General features: G+C 69.1%; 4 protein-coding genes across 4 annotated transcripts; 3 read left to right on the top strand and 1 right to left on the bottom strand.

Annotated features, from left to right (window-relative positions):
- Nucleotides 1–1905: 1905 nt before the first annotated feature.
- On the top strand, nucleotides 1906–2434 carry FA09DRAFT_336189 (hypothetical protein; the record flags this gene model as incomplete). The annotated part of the gene is made up of 3 exons (XM_025743854.1): nucleotides 1906–1956; nucleotides 2014–2241; nucleotides 2300–2434. The coding sequence occupies 3 exons, from the start codon at nucleotides 1906–1908 to the stop codon at nucleotides 2432–2434; spliced, it is 414 nt and encodes a 137-aa protein (XP_025601064.1).
- Nucleotides 2435–4372: 1938 nt separating this feature from the next.
- FA09DRAFT_290511 (hypothetical protein) lies at nucleotides 4373–4648 on the top strand (the record flags this gene model as incomplete). Its single annotated transcript, XM_025739960.1, has 1 exon — nucleotides 4373–4648. A coding segment is annotated over one exon (276 nt), but the record flags the coding sequence as incomplete, so codon positions are not given.
- A 2759-nt stretch (nucleotides 4649–7407) lies between these two features.
- On the top strand, nucleotides 7408–8392 carry FA09DRAFT_113997 (hypothetical protein). The gene has a single exon (XM_025739006.1). The coding sequence runs from the start codon at nucleotides 7520–7522 to the stop codon at nucleotides 8246–8248; it is 729 nt and encodes a 242-aa protein (XP_025601062.1). The 5' UTR covers nucleotides 7408–7519; the 3' UTR covers nucleotides 8249–8392.
- A 144-nt stretch (nucleotides 8393–8536) lies between these two features.
- FA09DRAFT_293294 (UDP-Glycosyltransferase/glycogen phosphorylase) lies at nucleotides 8537–10813 on the bottom strand (the record flags this gene model as incomplete). The annotated part of the gene is made up of 5 exons (XM_025740042.1): nucleotides 8537–9955; nucleotides 10012–10302; nucleotides 10356–10478; nucleotides 10531–10640; nucleotides 10705–10813. The coding sequence occupies 5 exons, from the start codon at nucleotides 10811–10813 to the stop codon at nucleotides 8537–8539; spliced, it is 2052 nt and encodes a 683-aa protein (XP_025601061.1).
- Between the last annotated feature and the right edge of the window lie 142 nt (nucleotides 10814–10955).

Raw genomic sequence — 10955 nt, 5'->3', positions numbered from 1 at the left:
GCAGGCAGGCCGCCTCCCTGCGCCTGTGCTGTGGCCGCGTCTGGCGCGCGAGGCGGAACGCGGCGGCGCAGCGGCGTCTGCTCGCCGCCTGCCGCATCTCGCGCCGCGGCGCGCCCGAGGCGCGAGGAGCGGCACCGTCGCGCTCCCACCGCCCACGCTCGCTCTCGGCGCTGCAGCCGCGCCCCGCAGCGCCGAGCCGCCGCGCGCGCCACGCTCCCGCACCTCCCGATGCCGCGTTGTGGCTGACGCTCTCTGTTCTCGCATTCGCGACACACGCCTGCATCTCTCGCTCAGTTCAGGATCTCGCTGCATCGCAGAAGCATGGCCGGGGGCCGAGCATGGCAGACCCGTGCCGCAGGGCACTCGTGCGCTGCGGCTGCTGGCCCTCGGGTTTGGCGCCGCCCGCTGGTCTCCTGCGCCGGCGTCATCCCACGGCGCGCCGGCGCGATGCACCGCGCCATCGCGGGCGCCTGGGCCGTGTGATGCGGGTCGGAGGTCTCACCTCGCCATTTGCCTCCTTCGCAGCACCCAGGTCCGCACGTCTAAGCGCTGCTCTCTGCATGCATAAGGTGCTGGGCGGTGACTTGCAGCGAAGGCCTCTTGCGACGAAGCGCAGCAAGCGCGGCCAGCGGCACGGATGCGTGCGCCTCTCGGATCTCATCTCGAGATGCTTTGTTGATGGATGCATGCGCCGCGCACCACGCCAAGCGCAGCACCAGAAGCGGCCGAGTGTGCCTTGCACGTGACGCGGCCCTGGGGTCAGCTGATGGGCGCCCAGCGCAGCGACAGGTCCAGCTCGGCCTTCCGTCCACGACTTGCGCAGCCTATGCCGCACCCGGCCATCCCGCATCTTGAGCTGCACACAGGGGAAGCCGGTCGCTCTCGCAGATGAGGCCGTGAGATGCAGCGCAGATGCGGCGCGAGGAGCGAGATGGCGCATCGCATCGCGTCCCACGGTGCGGCGTAGCGCCGTGCCTGGCAGCCGCGCTGCGCCCGCCGCGCGAGATCGTCCGCATGCGAGGCGCGGCGAGGTCCAGCGTCGAGATGATGCTCCTCAAGGGTCAGCAAGCCTCACGGAGGCTCAAATTTGGGCTCGATATCCACGCAGTTACAGGCTCTTTGCTTCGCCTTGGCTCGTGGAGGTGTCGCAGCCCAGCCTTGGCCGCTGGAAGCGTTGCTCACGAGCGGAGGTGACGCTCCAATCGCGTCGCCCGACGTCCTGACCACGGCGCAGGTGCAGCGGCAGGTTTGATCGAGCAAGACCGGGTCGTCGCCATCCAGAGGTCGTCGAGCTGCAAGCGCCATTTCTTCGAGCGCTCGGCAGCTCGCTCCAGGGGCATTCCACCGACAGAGCACAACGTGCGGCCTCGCTGTGCAGCGGCGCAGCCCCCTGACGCGCAGTGCCGCCGTCGGCACTCTCTTCCGCCTCGCAGCTGAGCAGCCGCCAGACACGCCAAGCGCCATGCTCGCTTGCGCCGAGATCAAGAAGAGCGAGCAGACGAGGTTTCCGCACGTGCTCGCCGACTCGCTCGAAGCTCGGCTCATCCTGGTTCTGCCGCGGGACGCTTGCGAGGGTGCATCACGACTTCACGAGGCGCGAAGGGTCTCGCGGCGCACCTCCACCTGCGCGAGGCGTCGATCAACCGCAACGACCCTCCGGCGAGGGGCTACGACGCTAGCTCCAAAGCGAGTAAGCCCTCGGAGGCATTTTGCTACTCTTCGGAACGCTAGACTAAGGCGCAGAATACAAGCTGGAGCTACGCATGGACAGGCGCGGCGCCGCTGGATGACGTCTCGCTGTGCCATGGCGAGCCCTCAAGAAGACGTCCTCGCTCGGCCGGCTTGTCTCTCCACCACCACACCACGCACATCCACGCCTTCACCCACCACCAAGCCACTTCCATCATGTCCGCCGAGTACCAGGGAAAGAGCGACGAGCAGATCATTCAGGAGAATGTGAGCCTGCTGCGGCACCCCGCCCCTCCGCCGCACCGCTGACACCTCCCACGCCAGGCCGCGGCGCTGAACAACAAGACGCCGTACGCGCAGTCGTCGCTTTCCGAGGACTCGGGCGTCAACGACCGCGGCATCGAGGGCTTCGCCGGCGCCTCGGTCACCACCAGCGGCGAGGGCCGCGACATCATCCCGCCGTCGGAGGGCGGGGACGACCGTGCCGGCCGCGTGGGCACGCACGCCGACAACTTCGAGGGCCGTGGCGGCCCCGAGGAGTCGCGCGTCGACGTGAGTGTGCCTCTTTGCCTCGCTGGCTATGCTCCGGCGCTGACGTCGTGCACAACAGAACCTCGCCTTCAACACCGGCTCGTACGAGGCGCCCGGCAGCGCGGGCAAGTCGTCGGACGACGTCGTGCCGCGCACGGAGGACCAGGCGCTCGAGGCGGACCAGGAGGGCACGGCCTCGTCGTACGGTGCTTGAGCGCATCCCAATGAGAGCCTGAGCCACCCAGCGCTGAGTGTCGCTCCGTCGAGTGTCCGTAGCGTGTGACCTCTGCTGCGGCAGTGCGACCTGGCACGCGACCTCGCCGTTCCGGCCGGACCTGCGTCGGCGTATGTGCTGGTCGATGCGCAAGGCCATTCATTGGCTCGTCGTAGCCATCGCAGCGAGCTCACCGTCCCGCATCCTGCCGACAGCTTGCGGTCTGGACGTCAGCGGTGCTCCCAAGAGTCGAGAGCGAGCGTGGAGTCGGTGTCTGCATGCTGCACCTCGGGAGGTCCGCCGCCGGCGGCACGGGCGGCAGGGCAGACATTGCTGTGCGATGCGTGACAGAAGGAGCGCCTGTCGGCGCCCACGCCGACGACACTCGCGGCTCCGCAGAGCCTGGATCGCGCTGCGAAGACGACTCCGCTGCGCTGCCCCCGCGGGCAGAGGCGGCTGCGACGCGGCTCCGCAGCGTGCCGAAGGGGCGGGCGCGCGAGCGAGTCCGAGGGGCGGAGGCAGAGGAGCAGCGCAGGAAGAACGAAACGAAGCGCTCGAGGAGGCGCGCCGCGGCGAAAAAAGCGTGTGGCTTGTGCCTGCTTCGGCGCGCCGCACGCGTCGCTCCTCCTCTCCCGCCTCGCTCCCGCGCCGTGCTGCTGCACCGCGCCGCTGCGTGTCGTGACGGCGTGCATGCGATGCTGATGCTGCTGCCGCTGTTTCTCCGGCACTCCTGCGTGCAGCCGCAGCATAAGCTTGCGTCAGACGTCGGACCATCGCAGCTGCAGCGTGAGCAGCGAGAGCGAGAGCATCACCAGCCGCCGCAGCGAGCTCCGCAGCGAGGATCGAGGGCCATCGTTGCTGTGGCTGGCGGCACGGCTGCGGACGAGGGCGTGACAGAGCAGCAGCGGACAACCTCTTGATTCAGGGCATGCGCCTGCAAACGGGCACACTTTGGCACAGCAACGCATCATCAGGCACAGACGACGTACGCGTGGAGCCGGCTCGCCTGATCGTTCACGCTGCTGTTCTGCTGCGCTGCTCTGCGGTTCGTCGGAAAAGCACGGGTCGGCTGAGGGCTCGAGACAGCCGCCAGACCGCCAGAGCCTCGGCATGTGATGGAGCAAGAGCATCGTCACCGGCCGGCGGCAGCGGTGTGCGAGCGTCGGCGTGAGAGGCGCGCTAGGCGCCGGTGCGCTGCACGGGGACAGAGGGAGGGAGGTGCGGCACGGGAGCAGCGGCAGCAGCGCGCCGCGCGCAGGCGTGGCCCAGGGTGCGCCTCGCCTTGGCGGGCCCGCAGCTGAGCATCGGACGCTCTGGCCGCCTCTCTCTCTCTCTCTCTTTAGCCACGCGCTGGCCGCTCTTGCTTGCCTTCTCTCACCTCACACTCCATCTCGGCGACACAGACCCCGCCACACTGCCGCCGTCTCGCTCCTCTTGCGCCTGCACCGCTCGGCACTTCTCGCCCGGCAAAGCAACACGCTCACGGGTCCGCGCTGCCGCGAGTCGAGTGCGCACCACGTCGGCCTCGGCGTGCACGCGCCTCCTCCCTCCCGACGCCCACACTCCCGCGCAGCTCTCGGCTCGCGACTGCGCACGCGCCCGCGCCTCGCCACGCAGCGCCAGGCCTCGGCGGCTGCTGCACCCCGCCCACCACCACACGCCTCGCGCCAGCTGCAACACCACTCCGGCAGCACGCGACCTCCACCCCGGCCCGCCGACCGCCCGACGCCGCCTGCCGCATGAGCTCGCACACGCGCTGCTAGACGCGCACCGCCGCGTCTCACCGAAGCCGCGCCCGCTCCCGGCCCAGCCGCCACCATGCTGCGCTCTGCCCGCTCGACGGCCTCGGGCGCGCGGGCCGGCGGCGGCGCAGGCGGCGCGCTCGGCGGCAGTGCCGGCCACGCGGCGGGCGCCGGCGGCCTCTCGTCCGGCGGCGACGTGCTGCATCCAAACCTCGGCATGCACAACGCCGCCGCCACTGGCGATGTCGGCCTCGTCAAGTTCGCGCTCGACAACGGCCAGCCGCACACGAGCGTGCTCAACGGCGTGCTGCCGCTGCACGCCGCCTGCTCGGGCGGCAGCGAGGCCGTCGTGCGCCTGCTGCTGCAGCACGGCGCCGACGCAAACGCGCCGCGCCTGCGCCGCAAGGGCTCGCACGTCGGGCCGGGCACCGAGGGCTCGACACCGCTGCACTTCGCTGCGGCCAATGGCCACCTGTCCATCGTGCGTGTGCTGCTCGAGCAGGGCGCGCGTCCGGGTGCGGCGGACAAGGACGGCCTGCTCGCCGAGGCGCTAGCTGCCGCCAATGGGCACGCCGCTTGCGTGGCGCTGCTGCGCTCCTGGACCGCGTCGTACGGACCGAATGGGCTCGGCCACGCTGGCAGCAGCTCGGGCCCGGGCACCGCGCAGGCTGCTTCAACTGGTGCACCTTCGCCGTCTGGCAGCAGCAGCTCCGCGCAGACGACGCGCGGTGGAGCATCGGGCGGTCTGCGTCCACAGCGCTCCCTCGAGCAGCTCTCGTCGGCTGCTGCCGGTGTCAAGGCGAGCCTGATCTCGCGCCGCAACCAGGCCATCGCCAAGGTCAGCTCGAACCCGAACCTCAAGCAGCTGGCCGTCGGCTCGCCCGATCGCACGCCGCCTCCTTCTCTTCCGACCACCCTCTCGCAGCGCAACCAGCTGCAGCAGTGGCCGTCTACTCCGTCCGTCGAGACGGCCAAGGCGCGCAGTCCTTCGCCCGTCAACTCTGCCGAGGCCGAGGAGCTCGGCTTCGCGAGCTCGATGACGCTGCCGAGCGCCTCGCCGCTGCCGCCGTACCTCTCGCGCGAGAACAAGCGTCGCCCGTCGCTGCCATCCATCTTCGAGAAGGCCGCGCATCCGGCTGCGTCGATCCGCGCCGCACTCGGGGTCTCGTCGAACAACAGCTCTGATCCCATGGAGGAACTCTCCGAGTCGCGCGAGCGCCACAACATGGTGCCGCCGAGCCCGGGTCGCCTGGCCCAGCGCATCCCGACCAAGCGCTCGCTGTCGAACATCCTGCGCAAAGCGACGGGCGGCAGCACGTCTGCGGACGCACCGCTCCCGCCTGGCGCGTCCTACTCCACCATGCAGAGCTCCACGCGCTCGTGGGGTCGTCCGGATGAGAGTCCGATGGGCATGCCCTCTGCAGCAGACTCGTCGCCTCATCTGGCAAGCCTGCCGAGTCTTCCGTCGCTCGAGCAGCAGTCCCGTCTGGCCTCTGCTCCGCCCTCGCAGACCAGCTTCTCCAGCTCGCCGGGCCGGCCAGGAGACACGTCGCTCGAGCAGTGGCCGCCAACGCCGCTGCGTGCCACCGCGTCCTCATCGCCCGCGCAGCAGGCAGGCCGCCTGCGGTCGAGCTCGAACAAGAACCCGCAGCGCCCGTCACTGTCGACGCTTGTGCCTGAGGGACCGGCACGACGCGGCTCCGGCGACCGCAGCACGCCGACTGGCGTGCTCAGCGACAGCTCGTCGGGCACTAAGACTGGCAGCAGCGGCGCCACCTCCGTCGTGCAGAGCAGTGCGACGTCAAGCAGCACGCACGGGTACCGGCCGCGCAAGAGCTCCAACCTCTCGACGTCGACGTCGCCCGCAGCGACGCGCCGCTCGGAGGACAAGCAGTTGGGCGACGAGGAGAGCGGCCGTGCGGCGGAACAGCCGGGCCGACGCAGAGCGCAGAGCTCGGCAGACGGCACTGCCAATGGCCGCGGCGCTGCAGATCCGCCGGCCTTCGTGCGGCAGGCTCCCAAGTCCTACCTCGACGTCGCCGTGCCGACCGACAGCGCCCGCTCGTCTCGCACTGACATCGCGTCGATGTTCGAGGATGCGCAGGAGTTCCTCGGCGATGCGCCGGCTTCGGAAGACGATGCCGGCGAGCACCACGATCGGCATCGGCTGCCTGACCGTCTGCGCAACGCGACCGCTTCGCGCAGCCCTGGCTCGACGCGTCCGTCTCTTCTGGGCGCGGCATCGTACTCCAGCGGCGAAGAGCCCTCGCCGGCGACTGCCAACCGGACGATCTCCGAGAGCTCTGGCGCACTTGCAGGTTCGTCGGACCCGTCTAGCCCTTTGACGCGGCCGCAGCCCGACCTTGGCCACAAGGTCTCCTCGAGCTCGATCTCCGGCGTGAGCTCGAGCTCGGTGTCGCACAGTGCTTCTGCGAGGCTCAGGCCCGCGGAAGGAGATCAGGCCAGTCTCAACGTGGTGCCACGCCTGTCGCCGCGTCGCCGCCCGTCTGGAGAGGAGTCACCAGCGCCTGTACTGGCTCTCACACGCGGCTCGCGCTCGGGCTCGACGACAGAGAGTATGCTGTCTCGGCCGTCCTCCTCCTCCCTGCGCTCGCTAGGCATGCCAGCGAGCGCCGCGGAGCAGGCTCAGGCGATCCTGCGCCAAGCCAGCTCCATCAAGGTCGAGACGGAAAGCGACGATGCGTCATCTGCCGGCTTAGTCGCGATGCTGGCTGCGTACGGCGAGGCACTGGCTCAGGAGCGCAAAGCGTCGAGCAGCGCGGCGACTGCAAGCCCGAAGATGCTTGTCGAGAATGTTCGCCGACAGAGCAGTCTCGCGAGTCTCAACGGCAGACAGCAGCTGCCGAGCGTCTCGGAGGATCTCGCGCAGCCGCACCCGTCCATCAGCAGCACCATCAGGACGCCTCCGCCTGCGGCGCTGAGCACCATCGCCGCCAAGCGCCCGCCGGCAAGCAACACGCCGCCATCTTCGCCTGGCTTCGGCGCCCGCTCCAAGTCGGACTCTGCGACGCAGCTCACGGCGTCGCTGTCTCCGGCCAGTGCGAACCGCTCGCGGGCTGCCAGCAACGAAGAGAGCAGCGGACGCGACTTCAGCAAGCCGTTCGCGCCGGACGTGAATCGTGCGCAGACATTCGCTGGACGCGGCGCGAGGGTCGCCGCGGGCAAAGGTGACCTCGGCGCGCTGTTCTTGGGTAAGTGGACACACCACACAGTCTCTCTTGCAATATGACTGACCCTCTGCGCAGGCCAAGGCAGCAAGGCGCTCTCTTCGGACAGCGCGCTGGCGCAGCAGGGAACGCGCTCCGGCGGCGACGTTCCTCGCATGCCGAGCCTGCCGCGCGCAGCCATCATCGGTCGCGCAAGCGAGGACATGCTTCGCCCGTCGCGCACGGCGATGAGCCGCACTCCGACGGGCGACGGCAGTGGGCGTCCTGGCGCCGGAGGTGTGCACGGACAGACCGACGCATCAGGCATGCCCCTGCAGTACAGCCACCCGCCGCACAGGCACAGCCCGTCGCTGCCTACCGAGCTGTCCGGCATGTACGGCCGTGCTGGCAGCATCGGCGGCCTCATGTCGTCCGGCGCGGTCTCGTCCGACGCTCGCCTGATGCCACAGCACCACCAGAGCACGGCCGCGACTCGAGACGCCGAGCTTGTCGGTCTTGGCATGCAGCGCCGCCAACGCAGTCCCTCGCCTGCGCCGCCCAGCGCTTCGGCGTCGCCTCAGCTCGGCTCGGCGCACATCTCGCCGTCGACTTCGTCGCAGGGCTGGGCAGCCGGCGGTAGCGTCGGTCGAGCAGGTGCGCGTGGCTTGCCGCAGAACGCCTCGCAGTCGAGCCTCGCCTCTGCCTCGGCAGCTCCCAGCAACCTCTCCAGCACCGACCTCAACACCTTCTTTGCGCGTCCGCCGGACTTTGACCCGTACGCCTCGAACCAGTCGCTGTCGCCCAGCGGCGGCAGCTCGGGCGGCCGCGACTATGCCGAAAGCGTGTCGAGCACCAAGTCGCGCACTCGCCGCATCAAGACGTTCCTCACGAGCATGAAGCGCTGATCGCCCCTACTCTCCCTCCTTCTCGCACGGCTACCTTATCCACGTCTCCACGCCTGTCACTCTATGTAAATCTCTCCCTCCTGGTCCATTCGCGCACTCATTCATCAACCCTCTCCGACCACGCATCCCGTCACGCGCCTCAGACCCTTTACGAGCCGGGTCGCACGTCCCCCTCTGGCAGAAATACATGCAGCTGAGATACGTCGGGAGCGGATGACGTGTGAGATTGCGAAGAGATGGAGCAAAGCCGAGAGGAAGAGAGATCGTGACGGGTCGTGAAGAGATAATCTAGGAGGAGAGGAAGCGCGACCACAGCATGCAGAAGAGGGCGAGATAGAGGACGATGAGCGCCTTGACGATGGGGCCCGTGAGCGGCGCCTTCTTGCGCTGGCGCGCCCGCAGCGCCTCGAGCTCGTCGTCGGAGAGGTTGTGGATGCCTGCCTTCTCGACGACCTCCTCGTAGCCGCGCACCACGGCGTCCATGGCGTCCCACCAGGTTCGGCGCGAGGCTCCGACCTGGGCGCGCTGGCCCATGGCGGCACGCAGAGCACGGTCGCGCACCAGGCGCTCGAGCAGCATCGAGTAGCTGCGAGCACAGGCGCCGAACGCCGCCGAGGAGGGCGTCATGGCAGCAGCAAAGTCGCCGACGCTCGGGATCGGCGTCGGCAGGCCCGATGTCGGTGCGTTGCTGCGCGAGGCCGACGACGACGGACTGCGCTCGTACGCCGGCCGCAGCTTGGCAGCGGCCTGCGAGGCCGCACTGGCGAAGTCGGCCGCCGATTTTGGCGAGCTCGACTCGGAGTTGCGCAGCGCCACGAGACGCGGCGAGAGCGGCGCACGGCTGCCGCTAGCCTCGACCTCGGCCTTGCTCGAGGGCGGCGCTGCCACAGACTTGGCGGCTGCATTGACGTCGAGCAAGAGGCCAGTGCGGCCGTGCGACACGAGGTCCGAAGTGCCCTCGGCGTGCAGGCCGACGACGGGCAGGCCGCTAGCAAGCGCCTCGAGGACGACCTGGCCGAACGTCTCGGTGAAGCTCGGGAAGGCGAAGATGCTGCTGCTGGCATACATGGCGGCGAGACGCTTGCCCTTCTGGTGGCCCATGAAGGTGGCGTCGAGCTTGTGCCGCGCACACAGGCGCGTGAGGTCGCCACGTGCCGGGCCATCGCCGACGAAGACCAGCTTGGCGTTCTCGCGCACGGCGGCAGGCAGCATGCGGAAGGCCTCGATGAGCAGGCGCAGGTTCTTCTCCCACGAGATGCGGCCGACGTAGAGGATGACGGTCTTGCTCTCCGGCGCCGGCGGCGCCGGAGCTGCCTCCGACGAGCTGCTGGCGTGCAGCGCGTGGAAGGTGTTGGTCGGCATGGCCGGCGGCGGCAGCGCGAATGCTGCCCCATCGAGGTCCGGAATGCTCGACAGGCTGTCGTAGCTCGGCGGCGGGCTCATCTCGGGCGAGCCAGTGAGGCTTGGGCCGCTCGGCGGCGTGCGGATGAAGCTGTCGTCGTAAGGACTGCCGGCCGAGGTGCGGCGCTTCGGCGAACCGCGCAGGTTCAGGCCCAGCTTGCTGGCCAGCTGGAAGAATGCGGCCTCGTCGGCGGAGCTGCCTGCGATGGCACTGCCGCTGACAGAGGGCGTGAGAGGTGCCGTGAGACTCGCTGGCTTGGGCGTGCAGCCCCAGCTGGCACGCAGGTTGTCATCTCGTGCCGCAGGCTGCGAGGAGCGCAAATCAGCACATGTGCAGGCTTCTCTGCAGCACCTACACTCACCGTGAAGATCTCCGTGTCAACGCCGCGCGACCAGATCTCCACATTGCTGAAGCCCTTGGAGCGCAGCATCCTCCGCGTGCTCTCCGACGGGCAGAAGACCATCTCGCAGCGGTCGTGCAGGCTGCGCGTGAGGCGCCACATCGTCGCCTCGAGCCACGGCATGCCGAAGAGCGTCGCGTACGTCGGCAGGTTCGTGTGGTAGCTGCTGACGCACGGCACCAGCGGCAGCCACTTCTGCACCATCGGCAGCATCTGCGCGCCGAGGAAGATTGGGTCGACGAAGTGGACGACCTGAATCGGGTTGTCAGTGAGCTCGTCACACGAGCGCTTCTGACGCAGCTCACGTCTGGCTTGAACTGCTGCAGGCGGCGAATGAAGCGTGGCCGCAGGAAGTTAAGCTTGAGGCCCGGGTACACGACGAGCGGCAGGCCAAACGTGCCGACGACCGGGTGGCCGGCGTAGCTGGTCTGCAGAGGCCGTGAGCATCTCTTGTCGAGCTCACACGACCAGCCCACTCACCATGCCCGTCTCGGGCCCGCAGACGATGGCCTCGTGTCCCTCCGCATTGAGATGCTCCAGCAGGCGTGCAAGCGTACGTGTCACGCCATCAACCTTTGGCAGGAAGTTCTCTGGATACAATCGCTCGGCATCAGCACGCTGCCGCCGCCAGCATCACGCGTGTCTGCCACTCACCCGTCACGATGGCGATGCGCAGCTTCCGGCGCTTCTCGTCGACAGGGTACGTGACGCGCGGCGTGGCGCTCGCGGGCGCGGCCGTGGCACTTGACAGAGCGACCGACATGGCTTGACGGGTCCGGGCTGCTGTGTGGTGGTGGTGGCGAGGAGACAAGCACAGGTGAAGGCGACGCGCTTAAGGAACAGACGCGTGTGTCGGGCGTGCGAGAGGCGCGGGCGTCGGCGAACTCCTCTCGCGTCTCCATCAG

This window comes from Tilletiopsis washingtonensis (genome assembly GCF_003144115.1).
Source record: "Tilletiopsis washingtonensis strain MCA 4186 unplaced genomic scaffold FA09scaffold_2, whole genome shotgun sequence".
Taxonomy (NCBI): Eukaryota; Fungi; Basidiomycota; class Exobasidiomycetes; order Entylomatales; genus Tilletiopsis; species Tilletiopsis washingtonensis.
This window is presented reverse-complemented; position numbering and strand designations above follow the sequence as displayed.